Below are 25,026 nucleotides of genomic sequence, written 5' to 3'. Positions count from 1 at the left end.
ATCTGTTCCCCTTACGATAGAATCCCCTACCACTATTGCTCTCCCACTCTTTTTCCTCCCTTCCTGAGCAGCAGAAGCTTCCCTGGTGCCAAGAAGCTGGCTGCTGCTGCCTTCCCCTGGTAAGTCATCCCCCTCAACAGTATCCAACTTGGTATACTTGTTTGAAAGGGGGATGTCCGCAGGGGTTCCCTGCACTACCTGCCTGCCTTTGTTGCTCCGCCTGATGGTCACCCCCTGTGCAGCCCTACCCTGAGGCGTGAACAACTCGCTAAACGTGCTATCCACGAGCCTCTCAGCATCGCGCATGCTCCAAAATTCATCCACCCGCAGCTCGAGCGCCGTAATGCGGTCTACAAGTAGCTGCAGCTGGATGCATTTCCCGCACACATGGTCGTCAGGGACACTGGCAGCGTCCCTGACTTCCCACATGGAGCAAGAGGAGCAGAACACGGGTCTGAACTCTCCTGCCATGACTTACTCCTTTAATTAATTTAAAAATATGTGGAACATTCTTTGTTCCAGTCCTACTCAGGTCCCCTCCCTCTCCTCTTTTTCCGGTACATCGATGACTGTATTGGTGCCGTTTCCTGCTCTCGCCCTGAACTAGATAAGTTCATTCACTTTACTTCCAATTTCCACCCTTCCCTCACCTTCACATGGTCCATCTCCGACTCTTCCCTTCCCTTCCTTGACTTCTCCGTCTCCATTTCTGGCGATCGGCTTTCGAAAAACATCCACTACAAACCCACCGACTCCCACAGCTACCTGGACTACACTTCCTCCCACCCCGCTTCCTGTAAGGACTCTATTCCATTCTCCCAGTTTCTCCGTCGCCGCCGCATCTGTTCTGATGATGCCACCTTCCATACCAGTGCTTCCGACATGTCTTCCTTTTTCCTCAACCGAGGATTCCCCTCTACTGTGGTTGACATGGCCCTTGACCGTGTCCGTTCTATTTCCTGCACTTCTGCTCTCACCCCTTCCCCTCCCTCCCAGAACCAAGATAGGGTTCCCCTTGTCCTCACCTTTCACCCCACCAGCCTCCACATTCAACGGATCGTCCTCTGCCATTTCCGCCACCTCCAACGTGATCCCACCACCAAACACATCTTCCCCTCACCTCCCCTTTCAGCATTCCGAAGGGACAGCTCCCTCCGTGACACCCTGGTCCATTCCTCAATCACCCCCAACAGCCCTTCTCCTTCACCTGGCACCTTCCCGTGCAAACGCAGGAGATGCAACACATGCCCTTTTATCTCCTCCCTTCCCACTGTCCAGGGCCCCAAACACCCCTTCCAGGTGAAACAGCGATTTACTTGTACTTCTTGCAATTTAATATACTGTATTCGCTGCTCATGATGCAGTCTCCTCTACATTGGGGAGACCAAACGCAGATTGGGCGACCGCTTTGCGGAATACCTCTGTTCAGTCCGTAAGGGTGACCCCGAGCTTCCGGTCGCCTGTTACTTTAATTCTCCACTTCACTCCCACTCTGATCTCTCTGTCCTCGGCCTATTACACTGTTCTAATGAAGCTCAACGTAAGCTCGAGGAACAGCGCCTCATCTTTCGATTGGGCACTTTGCAGCCTGCCGGACTCAACATAGAGTTCAACAATTTCAGATAATAATTCCTGCCCCCATTTTTCATGCAGTATGATTTTGCCATTCCCATTTGCAACACTTTCACAGTATGTTCTTTCAATTCCTTCCTCCCCTCCTTAAACCCCACTCCTCCCCCCCCCCCGTCTCTACACCTGCTTAATATCTGCTACATTTCCAGCTTTTTCCAGTTCTGATGAAGGGTCCCAGACCTGACACGTTAACCCTGTTTCTCTCTCCACGGATGCTGCCTGGCCTGCTGAGTATTTCCAGCATTTTCTGTTGTTATTTCAGATTTCCAACATCCGCAGTATTTTGCTATTATATCCAAATTCAGTACCCTGTCCCTGCTTTCTCCCCATATCCCTTGATCCCTTTAGCCTTAAGAAATATATCTAACTCCTTCTTGAATATAATTAATGAATTGGCCTCAACTGCCTTCTGTGGTAGAGAATTCCACAGGTTCACCACTCTCTGGGTGAAGAAATTCCTCCTCATCTCTGTCCTAAATGGCTTACCCCTTATCTTTAGACTGTGACCCCTGGTTCTGGACTCCCCCGCTATCGGGAACATCCTTCCTGCATCTAGTCTGTCTAGTCCTGTTAGAATTTTATAAGTTTCAATGAGATCCCCTCTCATTCTTCTAAACTCCAGCGAGTATAAGTGACACTAAATCTAAGCGGGACTGGAACTTTGCACCCTATAACAGTGACTTTGAGATTCACTATTGTGTCCAATTAAGTCAAGGCTGAGGCTTTCTGAAAGTTATGTGCTCCCTACGAGTGCATTTAGAAGAATCATAATTGTAAGGCAACACCGGGGCTCAATTTCCAATGTTGGGGGTGGGGAAACACACCGGGCAGGATTTTCATTGGGCCGTGGAGGCGGGATTGGAGGCGTGTGGGGGGTTAAAATCCCAAAATCGGGGGGGCACGAACCCATCCCGCCCCAACGCCAGCTTCAAAGGAGGCGGGTACCCGACCCGCACTGGGACCCGCCTCCCCGAGGCGGGAAGGGGATTAGTACCAATTAACTGCCTGTTAACAGGTAGTTAACAGGCAGTTTTTAGCCTAATCCCTATTTTCATTGGTGAAATGTTGGATTCCCGACGGCTCCAAACCACACAAGGCGGGCCATCGGGATGAAGGGCTTGGAGGGGTCGAGATGTCCGGTGTTCAGGTGAGTGATGGGTGCATGAATGCAGAGGTAAGTGTGTTTGGTGTGTGTAAAGTGTTTAAAGAAGTTTTACTTACATGTACTCACCTTTACAGCCTTCTTTCCTTCAGGTCTCGGGAGTCCCTCATCTCACCAGCACAGAAAGCAGAATGGCCGCGATCTGTCAAAAATTGCAGCATTCAGCTTTCTGTTCCAGAGAGATCTCTAAATCATCCTGAGAGGAAGGAATTAACTTAAGAGTACAGATTGTCAGTGTTTGACAGCTTCAAACAGCTGTCAAACGCTGATATTTCATCTGTCAAAAGGTCTTGACAGATGAAATATCAATCTGTGACGTCACCTGTTGCCGGGTTGCCCTTAATTGGCCTGCTGAGCCCGCTGGGCGGGCTCAACAGGGTCAATCAAGTCAAAATCACGTGGGTTGGCTAGAACTCGATGGAGGCGGGACTACAACCCCGAAAGTTGTAGTCCCGCCTCCTCAATGAAAATCCAGCCCATCGGCCCCGATTTTCGGCTTGTGTGGGGAATGGTCGGATTTCCCCGAATGTGGGGTTTCTGACACACATAAAAAAAGTGTCAGCCAGCCCCACGCAATTTTCCCTCAATTGGCCAATTAATTCCCAGCATGTGGGAAGCCTTGCTAATTGTCTAAATCGAGTCAGAAATCCCCACAGTATGATGTCATCATTCGTGGTGCTTTCAAGGTCCATGGCAAGCACTGCATCCTCTGAAGGCTTCCAAATGAACCATACAGGATGGCAGAGGAGCCTGCAGCAACTGTGGCCAGTGCCAGACCCCGAGCTGCCTTCAAATTCGACGAGGCTTCACTGCAGGCATTATTGGATGGGGTTAGGGCCCACAGGGAGGTCCTCTTCCCTAGGTCAGGGAGGAAGAGGCCTCCCACTGAGACCAATGCTGCATGGATGCAGGTGTCAGCAGATGCCAACTCGCTGGGAGTCACCAGAGGAACCTTGGCATTACATCTCTAACTGATCTGCGACCTAATTCCATATACCCGCCTTTGGCCCATATCCTTTAATACCTTTGGTTAACAGAAAGCTATCAATCTCCGATTTAAAATTAACAATTGATCTAGCATCAATTGTCATTTGCAAAAGAGAGTTCCAAACTTCTACCACCCTTTGTGTGTAGAAGTGTTTCCTAATTTCACTCCTGAAAGGTCTGGCTCTAATTTTTAGACTATGCCGCCCTGGTCCTAGAATCCCCAACCAGTGGAAACAGTTTCTCTCTATCTACTCTATCGGTTCCTCTTAATATCTTGAAAACTTTGATCAGATCACCCCTTGACCTTCTAAATTCTAGGGAATACAACCCTAATTCGTTTAATCTCTCCTCGTAACTTAACCCTTGAAGTCCAGGTATCATTCTAGTAAACCTACGCTGCACTCCCTCCAAGGCTTCATATCCTTCCTAATGTGCGGTGCCTAGAACTGCTCACAGTACTCCAGGTGTGGTCTAACCAGGGTTTTGTACAGCTGCAGCATAACTTCTACCCCCTTGTACTCTAGTCCTCTAGATATAAAGGCCAGCATTCTATTAGCCTTTTTGATTATTCTCTGTACTTGTTCATGACATTTTAATGATCTATGTACCTGGACCCCCAAGTCTCTTTGGACCTCCACTGTTTTTAGCCTTTCACCATTTAGAAAGTACCCTGTTCTACCCTTTTTAGGTCCAAAGTGGATGACCTCGCATTTGCATACACTGAAATCCATTTGCCACAGTTTTGCCCATTCACTTAATCTGTCGATATCCCTTTGTAATTTTATGCTTCGATCTAACACTGCCTATAATGCCACCCATCTTTGTGTCATCGGCAAATTTGGATATATGACTTTCTATGCCATCATCTAAATCATTAATAAATACTGTGGATAGTTGAGGCCCCAATACAGATCCCTGCGGGACACCACTAGTCACCTCCTGCCAATTTGAGTACCAACCCATTATCCCTACTGCCCGCCTCCTGCCACTCAGCCAAATTCCTAACCAGGTCAATAATTTGCCCTCAATTCCGTGGGACCTTAGTTAATAGTCTCTTATGTGGGACTTTATCAAATGCCTTCTGGAGTATAAATAACATCCTTTCTGGAGTATAAATAACATCCATAGACATTCCCCTGTCCATTACTTTAGTCACCTGCTCAAAAAATTCAATCAGGTTTGTCAGGCATGACCTACCTTTCACAAATTCATGCTGGCTCTCTCTGATCATCTGAAAATTTTCGAGGTGTTCAGTCACTCTATCCTTAATTATAGGCTGGAATTTTGCGGTTGGGGGGTCAGCGGTCACGTTGAGAACCCGCTGCCACGCGTCTTTCCCAATGTCGGGTCTGTCAACGCTGAGCAGACCCGACCGGCAGCAACAGGGGACCTAATTAAAATGATACGAATCTGGCAACTAGATGCTAACCAGCCTTTTTTCACTTACTTTTTGTCTTTAACTTCATGACCACGGGATTCCCGCAGTGCGCAGACCACGGCTGTCAAGCTGAGGCAGGAGTTCAGTGGCCATTGCTCCAGCTGATTACTTGACAGCTTCAAATGTACAGTAAAAGCTGATATTCGCTTTCCTCAGGCAAAAGCTTTCTCTCACTCCATTTCCAGCACACATTCTGCAGGCTTTCCATTTTCCACTCTCACCTCATGGGAAGAACTCTCTCACCATTGACAGAATGCTTCCATCATCCCTACTTCACCTGCCATCTATTCCATCAACATGGGTGCCCTTTATACTCTCTCACCTTGGTCCTCAGAATAGGACCATGATCAACCCCAACACCAGGCACACCAGCAGCACCAACAACAACACCAACCTTCTCTGCAATCAATTGATGCTGCACAGGTCACAGGACATCAGCACCTGTGCACTTTGCTACCCGGGAGGCCAGGGATGGCCTCACCATGGCCAGATTTTCTTCACTTGATGCTGTACACCCTGGCTGCCACATGATGCGCCAGGTTGGCACCACCACACACCAACACCATAAAGCATCCATACAATGTCCAAGCCATTCCTTTCACACTCATTACCATTGCAGGGGATACCGTTATGTCTCACTATTTACTGCAACTCGCTAAGCCACTTCCAAAGGTACACACAAATCTGTCCAAGAAGGCAAAGTGTTGAAAATAAAAATTTCAATGTTTGACAGCACATTAACAGAAACTTTACATGAACATTGGATAAAACACCCAAGTAGCTACCCTTGTGTGTTGCTAGTTGGTATGATTGCACTAGGATGAGGGCGAGTGTGAGGGGTGGCTAGTGAGATGGGGATGTGATAATATAGATAGGGAGAGGGGGATAAGTGGAGGTGCAAGGTAAGTTGGTGTAAGGACATGCAGGGGTAGGGTAGGGAAGGCAGAGTGATGGGGATGTGATGAGAGGCACAGCAGGATGAAGGCGAGTGTGGCTTTGCAGTAACGTTTCGTGATTGAAAGGTTTGCGCCACTGCACCCAGGACCTCCTGACGACATCCCTGCTTGTGTCCTCCTGTGCAATGTGCAACCAGGCTGTGTTGGTGCCTGGAGAGGTGTCTTCCACCCATGGGAAGGGAAGAGGACCTCCCTGCGTGCTGTGACTCCCTCCATAAGCATATGGAGGGAGTCATGGGAGAACCTGGGTGCAGCCCTGTGTCTTTGTGCAGTGATTGTCAGTGTTTGCAGCACTTCAATGCTGTAAAACACTGACAGCACAAATGTCAAAATTAATTTGGCCATGGTCCATTTAAGGAATCCGGCTGATGATGCATCATTAAATGACGTCACCAGACCCGCTTCCTCTAATTGGCCAGGAAACACGTTGGGTGGGCTTAACAAGCCCTACTAACGGAAATTCATTTCACAGAGCGGGATGGAGCCAGCAGTGGGGTCAGGACCAGTCACTGACATCGCCCGCCACGGACCCACCGAGGTGAGCAAAATCCCGGCCACAGACTCTAGCAATTTTCCGACAACAGATGTTGTACCAACAGGTCTATAATTCCTTGGTTTCGCTCTCTCACCATTTTTAAATAGCGGAGTGGCATGCACAATTTTCCAATCTAAAGGAACTGCTCCTGAATCGAGAAAACTTTGGAAGATTATAGTTGGGGCATCTGCAATGTGCTTTAAAACCCATAAAGTGGTCTCCATTTCTTTAAATACTTGCAATACAATAGTGAACTTCTCTAGTGTCAGCTGTGGCTCAGTTGGTAGCACACTCGCCTCTGAGTCAGAGGTTGTGGGATCAAGTCTCACTCCGAGGACTTGAGCACATAAAACTAGGCTGACACTCCAGTGCAGTACTGAGGGAGTGCTGCACTGTCGGAGGTGTCGTCTTTTGGATAAAACGTTAAACCGAGGCCCCGTCTGCCCTCTCAGGTGGACGTAAAAGATCCCATGGCACTATTTCGAAGAAGAGATGGGGAGTTATCCCCGATGTCCTGGCTAATATTTATCCCTCAACCAACATAACAAAAACAGATTATCTGGTCATTATCACATTGCTGTTTGTGGGAGCTTGCTGTGTGCAAATTGGCTGCCGTGTTTCCCACATTACAACAGTGGCTCCACTTCAAAAAGTACTTCATTGACTGTAAAGTGCTTTGAGACGTCCGGTGGTCATGAAAGGTGCTATATAGATGCAAGTCTTTCTTTCTTTCTTTTCTTATTATTACTTCAGTAAAGTTAAAGCCAGTGGAGGTGCTGAAGACTTTAAGAAACTCAATTTCAGTTTTTCTTTAAGAATATGCTCTCAAAATTTTCTGTTAAGACAAAATACGCTAAAAATAAGATTTTAATAATTGCGGTTCTAGGGGGGGGGGCGGGTGGGGGGGCGTCAGAGAACAGGATGGTTCTCTGTAGGAAAATTATTCAGTTGGCATTGTTCACATATCAAATCATTACTTGAAAATACATCTGTGTAGATATTATGGGAGAACCAGGTCAGCCTCTGTGGTTATGGTCCTGCACAATTATATAGCCTGCAGCACTCACTGTTTAGGCACATATATGAAAAATAGAATTGTCACTTACGAGGACTGCAGTACACACAGAACCGTCACAAGTCACAACCTTCAGAAGAATGGAGATCATTTGGGGGTAAAGGAAGTTTTTTTTTTTAATTGCACGCTTACTTTGTGATATGTGCAGTGACTTGTAAATTGAATGCCTGCATTTTGTGACAGCAAAACACTCACACTATTACACATGCTTTTTTCAGTGATTGTCTCTCGAGGGCTGTAGTGTTAAAAAAAAAGACTTTTTGGAGTGCTTCAATATATTTTATGATATCTGTTATGTACAATTAAAAAGGCACCTAAACAAGGTAACAATAATGCCAGAAAGGTGACAAAGTATCAAACCACTGGAATATTCAAAGGAGCATGCATCTCTCTATCACCTAAAAATAAGTAATTGTGACAAACAATAACGGCAATAGTTATCAACGGGAAATAGGTTAAATTCATTTTTAAGTCACATATATACAGTTTAGAAAACATAAATATTTGTACCATATTGAAATATGATCGAATTTTCACTCCTCTCACTATGTCCCAAACTATGACATTGCCATCATGCCCTGCAGAGAAGAGGACCCTGGGATCAAAAGGGTGTGGTTCGAGTACAAACACTTCATCTTCATGTCCCTGCAACATCATCAATGTTGAATTGTTAATAACTAGTAATACAGGTAAAGACAGTCATTATCATGCCCCTTTTTAAAAAATCAGTCACAAATAATGAACAATTTTTTTTTCTGGTCAGGGTACAGGCTATTAGGTTGTTTTAACTGCCACTGTTTGCTCCTCCCTGTCTGCCCCGTCTACCTTTTCACCCACCCTAGCACCAACCCCACACCTCTTTTCAATTCTGCCCCCCTCAGCACTCACTCCAGGCCAATTTCCTTCATACGGTTCATGTCCTGCTCTCTTGATCCCCTTCCGACCCAAATCCTGACTACTTAATTACTTCTCCTTATTTCAACAGAAAATGGTGGAAATACTCAGCAGGTCAGGCAGCATCTGTGGAGAGAGAAACGGAGTTAACGTTTCAGGTCGATGAGTATTTCCAGCATTTTCTGTTTTTATTTCTGATTTCCAACATCTGCAGTATTTTGCTTTTGTCTCCTTATCTCAATCCTGGACAATATCGTAAACAACTCCCTTTGTGCAGGCAATGTTTCCCTCCCCTTAAAAACTGCTATCATCACACCCCTCCTGAAAAAACCTACCCTCAATTCCTCCATCCTCTCCAACTATTATCTGATATCAAGTCTCCCTTTCCTCTTTAAGCTCCTCAAAATCGCCGTCACCAACCAGCACCAATGTTCCCTGTAAACTGCACGTTGTTCTGCACGGCCTGTTTCTTTTAATACGCGGTCCCTTTAAATTTCTGTGCATGCACGGTATTTACAATGTAAAAGCCGGTGAGCAGCCTGCGCGGGACCTTGCAGATGACTGCGCCACCACGTGCGCGCGCAGCTTAGCAGGGACATTGACCAGCACCAGCTCAGTTCTCCCAAAACTCCTTCATGATAGCCCTAGTCAGTCACCAATGATATCCTCTGTGATTGCAATCATAATGCATTAACCCCCTCCCTGTCAGCTTCGACCTTTCTGCAGTGTACTAGCACATTCAAATTCTCCATCCTTCTAAACCCTTCTCCATGGTTCATCTGCAGGTGAACTGCCCTTGTTTGCCTTTCCTACCTATTCCAGTGTAGTCTGCACATCTTCAGTAATGCCTTCCCCTCCCACCTCCACACAGTAGCGTACCAAAAGGTTCCATCCTTGCCCTCCTTCTTTTCCTTATTTACATACTGCTCTTCCGAGACATTATTCATAGGTATGGAGTCAGCTTCCATATATATGGTGAAGACACTCAACTTTAGCTATCCAAACCCACCTTTGATTTCATGACTATCTCTGTTCTTTGAGATTGCCCATCTGGCATCAAGTTATGGATAAGTCAGAATGACCAAAATTGTAGAAAACTACGAGGATTATAAAAGGAACAGAAAGAGAGATTAGGAAGGCTGAGGGAATATGAAAAAAACTGAGGTCAATGGAAAATGAAAACGCAAAGTATAGAAGGAATAAAAGGATAAGCAAAAAAAAGTGATGGATCACTTGGAGATGAAGGGGGTCATCTTGTACTTGAGAGTGAGAGAATGGCAGAGATGCTTTTACAGAAGATGAAAGTAGGCCTGTAGGCATATCAAAAGTGGTTATGAATGAACAACTATTAGCGATAATAAAAAAAAAATCAATCTTTGGAAACGGGAATGGACTAAAGGACTGAAATGTGGCAAATGTTACACCACTAATGAAAAAAGGGAAAAATAAATAAGCCAGGAGCTTGAAGCCCAATTTGACTATTTCAGCTGTGGATAAACGTCTACATAAATTTTAAGTGAATAAAGAAAATGATTAATAATGACCATCACAAACAATATGGTTTTGTAAAAATCTTTAAAACTTTTTTTTAAAAGAGAGAGGCTACTTTCCTAAATGCATGGTGTGCTGCTAAACTGAAGAGTCTAAATTTGACCATTAGCCTTAACACTATCACTGAGTGCAGCAAGGCAACAATGGGGCAGTATATCCGACCTAAGAACATATGAATTAGGAGCAGGAGTAGGCCATACATCCCCTCGCGCCTGCTCCGCTATTCAATAAGATCATGGCTGATCTTCGACCTCAACTTTACTTTCCTGCCCTATCCCCATATCCCTTGATTCCTCTGGAATCAAAAAATCTATCTATCTCAGCCTTGAATATACTCAACGACTGAGCATCCACAGCACTTTGGGGGAGGGAATTCCAAAGCTTCACAACCCTCTGAGTGAAGAAATTCCTCCTCATCTCAGTCTTAAATGGCCGTCCCCTTATCCTGAGACTATACCCCCTAGTTCTAGACTCTCCAGCCAGGGGAAACAATCTTTCAGCATCTACCCTGTCTATCCCCCTCAGAATCTTATATGTTTCAATGAGATCCCCTCTCATTCTTCTAAACTCCAGAGTATAGGCCCAATCTACTCAATCGTTCCTCATAGAACAACCCTCTCATCCCAGGAATCAATCTAGTGACCCCTTGTTGCACCACCTCTAAGGCAAGCATATCCTTCCTTAAATAAGGAAACCAAAACAGTGCACAGTACTCCAGGTGTGGTCTCACCAGAGCCCTGTACAATTGTAGTATGACTTCCTTACTCTTGTACTCCAACCCTCTAACAATAAAGGCCAACATGCCATTTGGCTTCCTAATTGCTTGCTGCACCTGCATGCTAACTCTGTGTTTCTTGTACTAGGACACCTAAATCTCTCCGAACACCAACATTTAATAGTTTCTGGCCTAGAAATTCAGTTGCGTTTGCGCCCACTTATTGGCTATAAAGTGGTTTGCGCCTGAAGTTTTTTATCGCCCGAAATTCAGATGGACCCTAACATCGGCGTTAGCCGGTAGCGCCGCGCCGGCACCGATGACGTCATCGGTGTGCGCAGCGCCCCGATTGCAATGCTATTCCGGCCCGATGGCCAAATTCAGTTGCGGCCGCCTCGCCCGTGGCAGCCGCAAACAGCGTTTGTGAAACGGGGTCTTGCAGCTCCGAAAGGCCGGCGCATAAAGGTGGAGCGGCGGCCGGCCGCTTTCCCGGCGGCCGCCTGCCCGCACCTCCCTCCCCGGACTCCTGCACCACCCCTCTGCGGTATTGATGTCTGAGTCCCGCGAGCCCGGCACTTTTCCGTGGTGCCGGGCTCATTTGCCGGGGGAATCCACCGGCGATCTGACGGCTGCAGGCAGCTCCTCCTTAAGAGAAGGAGAAGGCCTGCAGTACCCCAGCCTGCCGCACCGCATCGGGTGCCGCAGCGGGAGCTGGACGCCTGAAAGTGACATTCATCGCCCCTAGCGAGGCGGCCAAACCCTGCAATAGCGCCCGCCGCCGTCTTGGCCCGTCGCAACTGAATTTTAGGCGGGCGCTACGGGAATCCTGGCGAGCGCAAAATTTCGGGCGCAAAAGACCTGGCGGGGCCATACCGAATTTCTAGGCCTCTCACTATTAAAAAATATTGTTTTTCTATTCTTCCTATCAAAGTGAATAACCTCACATTTTCCCACATTATACTCCATCTTCCACCTTATTGCCCACTCACTTAATCTGTCTATATCCCTTTGCAGGCTCTTTATCCATGTTAATACATTACCCCCCAACCCCATGTGCCCTTATCTTGCTTAACAACCTTTTATGTGGCAATTTATCGAATGCCTTTTGGAAATCCAAATATACTACATCCACTGGTTCCTCTTTATCTGCCCTACTAATTACATCTTCAAAAAATTCTAATAAATTTGTTAAACACAATTTACCTTTCATAAAACCATGTTGACTCTGCCTAATCGTATTATGATTTTCTAAGTACCGTTACCACTTCCTTAATAATGGATTCCAGCATCTTCCCGACGACTGATATCAGGCTAACTGGCCTATAGTTCCCTGTTATCTCTCTCCTCCTTTCTTGAATAGCGGGGTTACATTTGCTACCTTCCAATCTGCTGGGACCAATACTGCAGGAAGCCGAGAGAAGTATAGAAAGTGCAGGGGTTAAATTAAAAAGGAAATTAGGAAAGCAAAGAGAGGGCATGAAAAAATATTGGCAAGTAAAATCAAGGAAAACCCAAAGGTGATCTATAAATACTTTAAGAGCAAGAGGATAACTAAAGTAAGAGTGGCGCCTATTAGGGACCATAAAGATTAGCTGTGTGTAGAAGCAGAAGTCATGGGTATGGTTCTTAATGAATACTTTGCGTCTGTTTTCACAAAAGAGAGGGACGATGCAGACATTACAATCAGGGAGGAGGAGTGTGAAATATTAGATTAAATAAACATAGTGAAAGAGGAAGTATTACGGGGTTTAGCATCTTTGAAAGTGGATAAAACACCAGGCCCGGAAGAAATGTCATAGAGTCATAATGGCACAGGAGGCCATTAGGCCCATTGAGTCTGTGCCGGCTTTCTGTAGAATGTATCCCAGACTGTTAAGAGAAGTAAGAGAGGAAATAGCAGAGGTTCTGACTATCATTTTCCAATCCTATCTGGCTACAGCTGTGGTGACAGAGGACTGGAGGACTGCTAATGTGGTACCATTGTTTAAAAAGGGAGAAGACTGAGTAATTGCAGGCCAGTCAGCCCAACCTTGGTGGTGGGAAAATTATTGGAAAAAATTCTGAGGGACAGGATAAATCTTCATTTAGAAAGACATGGATTAATCAGGGACAGTCAGCATGGATTTATTAAGGGAAGATCGTGTCTGACTAACTTAATTGAATTTTTTGAGAAGGTAACTAGGAGGGTCGATGAGGGTAGTGCGTTTGATGTAGTCTATATGGATTTTAGCAAGGGTTTTGATCAGGTCACACATGGCAGACTGGTCACGAAAGTAAAAGCCCATGGGATCCAAGGCAAAGTGGCAAGTTGGATCCAAAATTGTCTCAGAGGCAGAAAACAAAGGGTAATGGTCGAAGGGTGTTTTTGTGACTGGAAGACTGTTTCCAATGGGGTTCCGCAGGGCTTAGTATTGGGTCCTTTGCTTTTTGTGGTATATATCAATGATATAGATGTTTGCAGATGATACAAAAATTGGCCGTGTAGTTGATAATGAAGAAGAAAGCTGCAGACTGCAGGAAGATATCAATGGACTGGTCAGGTGAGCAGAACAGTGGCAAATGGAATTCAATCCAGAGAAGTGTGAGGTAATGCATTTGGGGAGGGCTAACAAGGCAAGAAAATACACTATAAATGGTAGGACACTGAGAAGTGCAGAAGGTCAGAGGGACCTTGGAATGCATGTCCACGGATCCCTGAAGGTAGCAGGACAGGTAGGTAAGGTGGTTAAGAAGGCATACGGGATACTTGCCTTTATTATCCGAGGCATAGAATATAAGAGCAGGAAGGTTATGCTTAAACTGTATAAAACACTAGTTAGGCCGCAGCTAGAATACTGCGTGCAGTTCTGGTCACCACATTACAGGAAGGATGTGATTGCACTAGAGGGGGTGCAGAGGAGATTTACGAGGATGTTGCCTGGGCTGGGGAGTTTTAGCTATGAGGAAAGATTGGTTAGGCTGGGGTTGTTTTCTTTGGAAGAGAGGAGGCTGAGGGGAGGCCTAATTGAGGTGTATAAAATTATGAGGGGCCTAGATAGAGTGGATAGGAAGGACCTATTTCCCTTAGCAGAAGGGTCACTAACCAGGGGGCATAGATTTAAAGTAATTGGTCAGAGGTTTAGAAAGGATTTGAGGAGAAATGTTTTCACCCAGAGGGTGGTGGGGGTCTGGAACTCACTGCCTGAAAGGGTGGTACAGACAGAGACCCTCATCACATTTAAAAAGTACTTGAATATGCACCTGAAGTGCCAAAACCTACAAGGCTATGGACCAAGTTCTGGAAAGTGGTATTAGGGTGGATAGCTCTTTGTTGGTCGGCAAGGACAAATGGGCCGAATGGCCTCCTTCTGTGCTGTAAATTTCTGTGATTCTTTTCCTGAATCGAGGGAATTTTGGAAAATCAAACCAATCCATCCACAATCTCTGCAGCAACCTCTTTTAGAACCTTAGGATGTAGGCCATCAGGTCCAGGGGATTTGTCGGCTTTTAGTCCCATTAGTTCCTCAAGTTTTCTCTATTAATATTAATTATTCAAGTTCCTCGCTCTAATTAGCCCCTTAGTTCCCCACTATTTTTAATATACTTTTTGTGTCTTCTACTGTGAAGACAGATACAAAATATTTGTTTAAAGTCTCTGCCATTTCCTCGTTCCCCAATTTAATTTCTCCTGTCTCAGCCTCTAAGGGACCAACGCTTACATTTGCTACTCTCTTCCTTTTTACATACTTGTAGAAGTTCTTACAATCTGTTTTTAGATTTCTTGCTAATTTACTTTCATGTTCTATTTTCTCCCTTTTTGTCAATTTTTGGTCATCCTTTGCTGGTTTCTAAAACTCTCCCAATCCTCAGGCTTACTGCTCCTCTTTTACTCTGATACTATCCTTAACTACTTTAGTTAGCCATGGATGGATCGCTTTCCCCGTGAAGTTTATATTTCTCAATGGAATTTACATTTATTGAAAATTTTGGAATATTTCTTTAAATGATTGCCACTGCTTATCTACATACCTTTTAATCTAATTTCCCAATCCACCTTAGCCAACTTGTCCCTCATACCTCCGTAATTGGCTTTGTTTAAGTTTAAGACTAGTGTTGGAATTAAAATGTCACTTTCAAACTCAATGTGAAATTCTATCATACTATGATCACTCGTCCCTAGAGGATCCTTTACAATAAGATTACTAATTAACCCTGTCTCATTACACAAAACAAAATCTGAAATAGCCTGTTCCCTGGTTGGTTCCATGATGTATTGTTCTAGGAAACTGTCTCGAATACATTCCATGAACTCGTCCTCCAGACTACCCTTGCCAATTTCATTTGCCCAATCTATATGCAGATTTTAAAGTCCCCCAGGTTTATTGTATTAACTTTGTTACAAGCTCCTATTATTTTTTGATTAATACTCTGTCCAATGGTATAGCTACTGTTAGGGGGCCTATAAACGACTCCCCCCACTGTTTTCTGCCCCTTGTTATTTCTTCCCTCCACCCATACTGATTCTTCTTCCCGATCTTCTGAGCCAAGATCCTTTCTCACTACTCTCCTTATGTCATCCTTAATTATTAGGGCTACCCCACCTCCTGTTTCAGACTGCCTGTCTTTCCAATACGTCAAGTACCCTGGAACATTTTGTTCCCAACCCTGGTCACCTTGCAACCATGTCTCTGTAATGGCTAATAGAGCATACCCATTTATCACTATTTGTGCTATTAATTCATCTATCTTGTTACGAATGCTTCATGCATTCAGGTAAAGAGCCTTTAGTTTTAACCTTTTACCATTATTCCCTGCTTTCACCTTATTCGCTGATGCATGATTACCTTTAAACTCTCTGTCCTTTCCTGTCACGCACTGTTTATCTTTACCCAAATCGCTACACTGCTCCACTGCCTTGACTTTTCCCTTTAGATTTCTAAATTCCCCCCCACCTGACGCTGCACCCACGCCCGCCACCACCCCCCCCCCGCCGCCCTTTTTAGTTTAAAGCCCTATCTACAGCCCTAGTAATTCAATTCGCCAGGGTACTGGTCCCAGCCCGGTTTAAGTGGAGCTCGTCCCAACGGAACAGCTCCTTCTTTCCCCAGTACTGGTGCCAGTGCCTCATGAATCGTAACTCCTTCCTCCCAGATCACTCTTTGAGCCATGCATTTAACTCACTGATCTGCTTGTCCCTATGCCAATTTGCGTATGGCTCAGGTAACAATCCAGAGATTATTACCTTTGAGGGTTTGCTTTTTAATTTGGACCCTAGCTCCTCAAACTCTCTCAGCAGAACCTCATTCCTAGTTCTACCTAGGTCGTTGGTTCCTACGTGGACCACGACAACTGGATCCTCCCCCTCCCACTCCAAATTCTTCTCCAGCCACGAGGAGATATCCTTAACACAGCCTTCGGAAGTGCCGATCACAGCTGCAGAGAAAAGTATCTATCCCCCTTACTATATTGTCCCCTACCAATACAACATTTCTTTTCACTCCCCCCATGGTGCCGTGGTGAATTTGCTCATCCACCCTGTAGACCTTGCCCTCCTCCACACAGGCAGCAAGAACCTTATACCTGTTGGACAAGGGCAAAGGCTGAGGCTCCTCCAGCACTGCACCTGGGGTCCCCTTACCTGCATGAGTTGCAGTCACACCCTCCTGTCCCTGACCACTAACCAGACCTGTACCACTACCTAGCCTAAGGAGTGTGACTGCCTCCTGGATCAAAGTGTCCAGATAACTCTCCCCCTCCCTGATGCCCCACAATGTCTGCACCTCGGACTCCAGCTCAACAACTCTGCACTGAAGTTCCTCGAGTTGCAGACATTTACTGCAGAAGTGGTCGTCCGGGATCGTAATGCTCTCCACAAACTCCCACATGCTGCAGTTGCAGCACACCACCTGCACTGCCATCACTTTATAAGCTTGTTTTAATTATGTCGTTAATTAAAGTTTATGTATTTAATTAACTTAGCTTACAGTTTAGTTTTTAACTAATTACTAGATCTAATTTAAGTTCTAGATAGATGAAATTAAATATTTACCTGTAATACAAAGCACTCCAAATACTGGAGGCAAAAAGCAGTTCCTCCTTCCCACTCTGCTCCAAATTCCCACTCTGCTCCAAATTCCCACGTTTCAACACACTGTGTAAGTGCACTCCATTTAAGACACTGTGCAGATCACTCTGACCTCAGTGACCCAAGGTTAAGGGGAAAGAAAAAAGAGCTGAGGTCCCTATTCTTGATTGCTATTCAATGTCTTTGCTGGAAAGTGCACCTATGGACAGAATCAGACTTAGCTATAATGTCTCCCACGATCACACAGTCAGGGCTGACACACTCCATCTGTGCATAAACACAAAGAGCAGCCACTTTGAAAAGTTACTAAAGAGTGGTCAGCACAAGCCAGCAGTTTTAGGAGAGGAAATTAGGAAGGTGGAGAAAAATGGGCTTTAACGTAAAAAAAAAAATGCTTGTCCTATACAACAAATGGCTTTACTCCATGTCATGGAGAGGGAGAAGGTATTCTTCATTCTGTAACATTAACCAAAAAATTCTGGTTATGTCCTAGATTAGGTTACTGAAAATTAATAATGCAGCTTCTTACCATCAGAACATGTATGAGCTGACCAGTGCAAGAATTCCAAACCTTCAATGTAAGGTTATTGACCGCTGTAATAACAGTGTTGTCATGACGATCCCATGCCACCATGGTTACTTTCAGTTTGTTCACTTTGTCTTCTAATCCTTGTGGATTATACCTTTAATAACATGAACATTTAACACGTTAGCAGCATTCTTTCCAAAAGTAAAATAAAATTAATCTTCTCAAAATTTAAAACTTCAAAAAAATTACATTTACATAGCACCTTATCGTGTCTCTCAAAAATGTCTCAAAAGTGCGTCACGTATGATAAAGTTCTTTGAACTCCAGTGAATGTTAGCAAGATATCACAAATAGCAATGATATATAATTTGTTTATCGGTATCTACAAAAATGTATCACTTCGCACTATTCTGCGCTAAATTTCTTTTGCCACATGTCCGCCCATTCCACTAGCCTATCTATGTCCTCTTGAAGTCTATCACTATCCTCCTCACTGTTCACTATATTTCCAAGTTTTGTGTCATCTGCAAATTTTGAAATTGTGCCCTGTACACCCAAGTCTAAGTCATTAATATATATCAAGAAAAGCAATGGTCCTAGTACCGACCCCTAGGGAACACCACTGTGTACCTTCCTCCAATCCGAAAAACAACCGTTCACCACTACTCTCAGTTTCCTGTCACTTAGCCAATTTTGTATCCATGCTGCCACTGTCCCTTTTATTCCATGGGCTTCAACTTTGCTGGCAAGCTTATTATGTGGCACTTTGTCGAATGCCTTTCGGAAATCCATGTACACCACGTCAACCGCATTACCCTCATCAAGCCTCTCTGTTATCTCATCAAAAAACTCGATCAAGTTGGTTAAACACAATTTGCCTTTAACAAATCCGTGCTTGCTTTCCTTAATTAATCCACTTGTCCAAGTGACTGTTAATTTTGTCCCTGATTTTAGTTTCTAAAAGCTTCCCCACTACTGAGGTTAAACTGACTGGCCTGTAGTTGCTGGGTTTATCTTTACACCCTTTTTTGAGTAAGGGTATAATATTTGCAATTTGCCACTCATCTGGCACTGTTTCTAAGGAGGATTGGAAGATTATGACCAGTACCTCCACGATTTCTTCCTTCACTTCCCTCAGCGTCCTAGGATGGTGACTCACCTACTTTAAGAACAGCCAGCCTTTCTAATACCTCCTCTTTATCAATTTTTATCCCATCCAGTATCTCTTTTTACCTCATCCTTCACTATGTCTATGGTAGCATCTTCTTCCTTGGTGAAGACAGATGCAAAGTACTCATTTAGCACCTCAGCCATACCCTCTGCCTCCATGCGAGGTCTCCTTTTTGGTCCCTAATCGGCCCCAGCCCTCCTCTTACTACCCGTTTACTATTTATATGCCTATAGAAGACTTTTGGATTACCTTTTATGTTGGCTCCCATTCTCATACCCTCTCTTTGCCCCGCTTATTTTCCTTTTCACTTCTCTGAACTTTCTGTATTTAGCCTGATTCTCAGATGTATTCTCGAATTGACATCTGTCATACACTCTCTTTTTCTGCTTCATCTTACATTCTATCTCTTTCATCATCTAGGGAGCTCTGACTTTAGTTGCCCTACCTTTCCCCCTAGTGGGAATGCACCTCGACTATACCCGAACTACTTCCTCTTTAAAGACAGTCCATTATTTGATTAGAGTTCTGCCTGCCAATATTCCAATTTACCCGAGCCAGATCCGTTCTCAACCCACTGAAATTGGCCTTCCTCCAATTAAGTATTTTTACTCTAGATTGCACCCCGTCCTTTTCCTAAACATTATGATACTTTGATCACTGTTCCCTAAATGTTCTCCAACTGACACTTGCTCTGCTTGACCTACTTCATTCCCCAGAACCAGATCCAGCAATGCCTCCTTCCTTGTTGGGCTGGAAACATACTGATCAAGAAAGTTCTCCTGAACACACTTCAGAAATTCTTCCCCTTCTCTGCCCTTAACACTATTATGATCCCAGTCTATATTAGGATAGTTGAAGTCCCCCATTATCACTACTCTATAGTTCTTGCATCTCTATAAATTTGCTTCTCCATATTTTTCCCACTATTTGGTGGCCTATAGAATACACCCAGTAGTGTAATGGCACCTCTACTATTTCTTAACTCTAGCCATATAGATTCTGTCCTTGACCCCTCCAGGACATCCTCTCTCTCTAACACTGTAACATTCTCCTTAACCAATACTGCCATACCACCTCCTATCTTTCCTGAACACCTTGGCCTAGAAATTCATTGTAGCCACTTTTGGGGCGGTAAAGTCGGGCGGCCGCTAAAGTTTGCGCCCGGCGCAAAATCGAGGCCACTTCTCCGATATTCATTAGCTTCGCCCTAAGAGTTTGCTCGAGCGCTAAAACTGGCGCTGCACGCCTCTCTTTAGGCGCTAAGCCGGAGTTGCTGAGCGAGAGCGCCGAGGCCGGGCGCAGTGCAGGTGCGGCCATCTCGTGATTGACAGCAGACACCCTGGCGCCAGCCAGCTCTTAAGGGGGAAGGGTCGACTTGGTCTGCTGCCACGCCCTGGATAGTGGAGCCCTCCAGCTAGGCCTGAACACTGCTGCTGGACCCAAATAGCGCCTGAAGCCATGCAGAAGGCCCGTGAACGAGCGCAGCGCTTCTCAGAGCTTGATCTGAGTGTGCTGGTTGGTGGTGTGGAGAAGAGGCGCCATATTTTGTACCCGGACAATGGCAGGAAGGCGCCGGTCCGCGTCTACCGGAGAGCCTGGAGGCATGTCGCCAGCAAGGTGTCAGCCAACAGCGAGGTCCCCAGGACCGGTGTCCAATGCCGCAAAAAGTTTAATGACCTCACTCGGATTGTCAGGGTGAGTACCCTTTCCAGTGTCCTCCTCATCCTTGCATGTGCACCTCACATTATGGGCAAAGGGACCTGAAAGCCCTAATGGCCAGCCCTCATCCAGCAGCTATGGGACAGGCATGAACATCAATTGCACATTCTGCACTTAACACACTGGCCAAGCTATTCCACCATGGGAGGCAGTGCACACAAGATCAGGGCTACACACTGGCCAGGCTATTCCACCATGGGAGGCAGTGCACACAAGATCAGGGCGACACACTGGCCAGGCTATTCGACCATGGGAGGCAGTGCACACAAGATCAGGGCTACACACTGGCCAGGCTATTCGACCATGGGAGGCAGTGCACACAAGATCAGGGCTACACACTGTACTTAGAGGCCGTCCTTTCTCTTGCAGGCCAAGCTGGCCAATAATAAGAAGAGCCGGACTGCGACCGGGGGAGGCCGACCCCAGATCCAGCCGCTCACCGAGCTGCAACATCGCGTGGAGCGCATCATGGGTGGCCGGGTGATTGGCCCCGTTGCATGTGGAGATGCCGACCCTGTTCTGGGCACCAATGGTAAGGACATCACCTTTTGGACCTCTCTCGTCCCACTTGCGCATCAGATCTACATCCTTTGCCACTGTCCGACCAATGCGCTGAATGCCACCACTCATGCATCCCTCGCTGACGCCCTCTCCTCACTCTAAAGCTACTCTTGTGCCTTCCTGCTTTCAGATGGTGAGGAGGAGGTCCCTGAACTTGCCAGTGACAGCCCCTCAGAAGAGGAGGAGGAGGAGGAGCAAGAGGAAGGCGGCCCATCAGGGGAACCCTCATCCGCGGCAACCCATGCGAATGTAGGGGACACGTCTTCCCTGGAGGGGAGCGTGGCGGAAGTGTCGGAGGGGAGGGGAGCTCATGGGACCTGCGGCCTGCAGAAACGCGGGAGGGGGGTGGAAGCTCAGCGGCCTTCTCCCCAGAGGGGGGAAGGGTCGGAGGGGAGTCCAATTGCTGGGCCCAGCGGCGTCCAGCAACGCAGGAAGGGTCGGCCAGCTCGGCGGCCTTCTCCCCAGAGGGGGGAAGGGTCGGAGGGGAGTCCAATTGCTGGGCCCAGCGGCGTCCAGCAACGCAGGAAGGGTCGGCCAGCTCGGCGGCCTTCTCCCCAGAGGGAGAGTCCGGCCTCCAGTCCAGAGATGTTCTTCGCCGAGGAGACGGAACGCCTCGAGGACTTGGCCGCGGACTCGGAGCGCCGGCACACGGAGCTCATGGGGGTAGTGGCACGGTTGCCTGAGGCCATCGAGTCCCTCTCTCGGAGTGTGACCGACGTCGGGGCCTCACAGGCCATCAGTTTGGCGGAATTCGGGGCAGAGCAGGCAGCGAGTCGGGCGGCATTTGGGGCAGATCAGGCAGCGAGTCGGGCGGCATTCGGGGCAGCTCAGGCAGCGAGTGGGCAGCTGATCAGTGGTGCCGTGCAGTCACTGGGTGCTCTGATGAGGTCACTGAACAGGTCAACACGGGCACTCACTGCTGCCACACTCGCTGTGTCAGCCAGGCATCGCCAGGGCACCCGGCGCGCTGCAGCAGCACAGCGGTCTGTCCCTCGGCAGATTGGTGCGCATGCTGCAGTGCTGGCCCGGGCGAGTGCCAGTGTCTCAGGCGACCAGCGAGCGCCTGCCATCCGCCAGCTTGCCCCCATTCCTCCAGCCGCCACTGCCACTCCCCCAGTGGAGCTGCCAGGAGCTGCTGCAGCGACTGATGCTGGCCAGCCACAGCTGCAGCATTCAACAGCCGCCCGCTCGACGGCCAGACCTCGACTAGGCCGACCCCCAAGGGCATCTGCTGTCACGACATGTGCCCCTCTGGAGCCTGCCCCCAGCCTTGCAGCAGCCAATGGCCTTACTTTGAGGAGGAGCAGCAGGGCGGGCAGGGGCCACACAAAGATGGCCAAGGCATCGCCCTAGCGGGCCAAAAAGTCGAATGTGTGGCCAGTTGTGTTTGTTTTTTGAGGCCGAGAATTGGATGTTTGTTTTTTGAGGGCCGAGAATTGGATGTTTGTTTTTTGAAGGCCGAGGATGCGATGTTTGTTTTTTACGAAGGCCGAGGATGACGGCCATTTTAGTTGCACTGTTTTGTTAATCCTCTCCAGGTTGTGGGAGCGAGTAATGTGTTTGAGTGTTTTTTGGGGGTTTCGTCTGTTTTTGGTTTTCATGTGGGAAGGGCCCTGAGTTTGTACAATAAAGCATTTTATTTATTAACATTGTCCATGTTTGATCTTTGAAGTGTTTGTTGCCTTAACCGGCTGAGGGCTTGCGGAGCGGCTGCAATCATGTTCTTTCATTGGCACAAGCCATTCCCTGACAGGGGGCCTAGAAGTGACGTTCAATAAGCCGCCGACGGGCGGCCCTTGGACCTTGTGCCTCCCTCCTGGGCTGGTACTCCTCGTCCTCCTCCTCCTCATGCTCCTCCTGCTCCTCCTCCTGAGGTGGTGGTCCAACGTGAGGTGGCAGTGCCTGAGTCCTGCGGATAGCCAGGTTGTGCAGCATGCAGCAAACGACGACGAATTGGGAGACTCACTCCTGCGAATACTGGAGGGCTCCCCCGGAGCGATCGAGACAGCGGAACCGTTGCTTGAGGACGCCGATTGTTTGTTCTATGATGTTCCTAGTCGCTTGATGGCTCTCGTTGTATGCCTCTTCAGCAGGGGTCGTGGGCGCGCGGAGCGGGGTCATGAGCCAGGTACACAAAGGATAGCCTTTGTCTCCGATAAGCCATCCTCTTGGGTGAGGCTGTGCCTGGAACATGTCAGCCACAGTTGTCTGTCGCAGGATAAAGGCATCGTGGCTGCTGCCTGGAAAGCGGGCATTGACAGCTAGGATGCGCTGCCTGTGGTCACACACCAGCTGTACGTTGAGGGAATGGTAGCCCTTCCGGTTGCGGTAATCCTCGGCATGCTCCAGAGGTGCCCGCAAAGCCACATGCATGCAGTCAATGGCGCCCTGCACCATGGGGAAGCCCGCTATTCTTGCAAATCCCACTGCACGCTGCTGCTGCTTGTCCAGGGTCATGGGGAAGGAGATGAATTGATGTCTCCTTCTGAAAAGGGCTTCGGTCACCTGGTGGATGCAGCAATGCACGGCGAACTGGGAGATGTTAGCGATGTCCCCAGCAGCGGATTGGAAGGAGCCGGTGGCATAGAAGTTGAGAGCCACCGTCACCTTCACTGCCACCGACAGAGACGTCCTGCGCATCAGCTGTGGCTGCAGATCTCTGTGAAGCAGCTGGCAGATGTCTGCAACCACATCCCTTCTGAATCGCAGCCTCCTAACACACATCGCGGCAAACATGGTCAGATAGGAGGACTGCTGGCGGTATACCCTGGGTGGGTAAGGCCTCAGTTGGCGACGCCTGTTGCCCCCTCTGCGTCTAGCCAGGGCTGCCACTCTCTCACGGCGTCTGTAAGCCCTTCTGGCATAAGGCTGAAAATCAGCGTTGGCACCCAATGCAGCCCCCATTATATGCTGGCAAACACTGAGCTCTCAATGAAGGCAAAGATAATTGCTAAGCTCTGGCCTGAGCCAAAAATACCTGTCCTAGTGTTGGTCCAAACCAGTAAGCTCTCCTCCTTGGTCTCTCTCCAAAAAACCGTTGCACAAGAGTGAATGCTGCAAAATGGCTGGCCTTTATAGTGCAGGGTAAGTGCCCTTTAATTAGCGCTCCCCGCAGCCTGCCTCGGCTGTGTACCGTTCCACTTCAGTCGTTAGGGCCGCCCGGCGCACAATGGGCCGGCGCGAGTGAAGTTCCGGTTCGGGGTGCACAAAGGGCGTTGCACGACGAAATGACGTCACGATCTGCGCGCGCAGCAGGGCACGCGCTAAGACTTTGCGCCGGCGCTAAATGTGTACTGAAGTTGGGGCGAGGCGAAGACCGCGCTGCGCCCGGGCGCTAAGCGCCTAGCGCTCGAGATCTACTCCTCCTAAGGCGCTAACTGCTGGCGCGCCCAACTGAATTTCTAGGCCCTTATATCCAAGAATATTTAATACCCAATCCTGCCCTTTTTTGAGCCAGGTCTCCGTTATTGCCACATCATATTCCCATGTGGCTATTTGCACCTGCAGCTCACCAACCTTGTTTATCATGCTTCATGCGTTCACATACATACAATGTAAACCTATCTTAGACCATCCTGTGTTCTCTCTTAGTCTGACCCCACCTAATACCTTACTATTTCTTACTTTAGTGCTATCTGTCTCTCCCAATCCTTTGTGCTCTTTGTTACTCCTTTCTAATGCTACATCCTGGTGCCCATCCCCCTGCCAACTTAATTTAAACCCTCTCCAACAGCACTAGCAAACCTCCCCGCGAGGACATTGGTACCAGCTGTTGAGGTGCAACCCATCTGGCCTGTACAGGTCCCACCTCCCCCAGAACCAGCCCCAATGCCCGAGGAATCTGAAGCCCTCCCTCCTGCACCATCTTTCCAGCCACGCATTCATCTGCTCTATCCTCTTATTTCTATACTCACTCGCGCGTGACACTGGGAGTAATCCAGAGATTACTATCTTTGAGGTCCTGTTTTTTAATCTCTTTCCTAGCTCCCTGAAATCTGCCCGCAGGACCTCATCCCTCTTTCTACCTATGTTATTGG

At 47.5% G+C, this 25,026-nt stretch overlaps 1 protein-coding gene across 1 annotated transcript in view; it reads right to left on the bottom strand.

Moving 5' to 3' along the window:
- Nucleotides 1-25,026, bottom strand: part of phip (PHIP subunit of CUL4-Ring ligase complex) — a 291,703-nt gene that overhangs the window by 108,510 nt on the left and 158,167 nt on the right. The window contains exons 14-15 of the mRNA XM_085997697.1: nucleotides 17,539-17,692; nucleotides 8,296-8,430 (exon numbers count right to left, since the gene is read on the bottom strand). Of these exons, the coding sequence (XP_085853823.1) occupies nucleotides 8,296-8,430; nucleotides 17,539-17,692 (289 nt within the window). The remainder of the gene's footprint in view (nucleotides 1-8,295; nucleotides 8,431-17,538; nucleotides 17,693-25,026) is intronic.

This window comes from Somniosus microcephalus, chromosome 9, assembly GCF_052327205.1.
Source record: "Somniosus microcephalus isolate GS21.2 chromosome 9, FLI_Smic_1.0, whole genome shotgun sequence".
NCBI lineage: Eukaryota > Metazoa > Chordata > Chondrichthyes > Squaliformes > Somniosidae > Somniosus > Somniosus microcephalus.
This window is presented reverse-complemented; position numbering and strand designations above follow the sequence as displayed.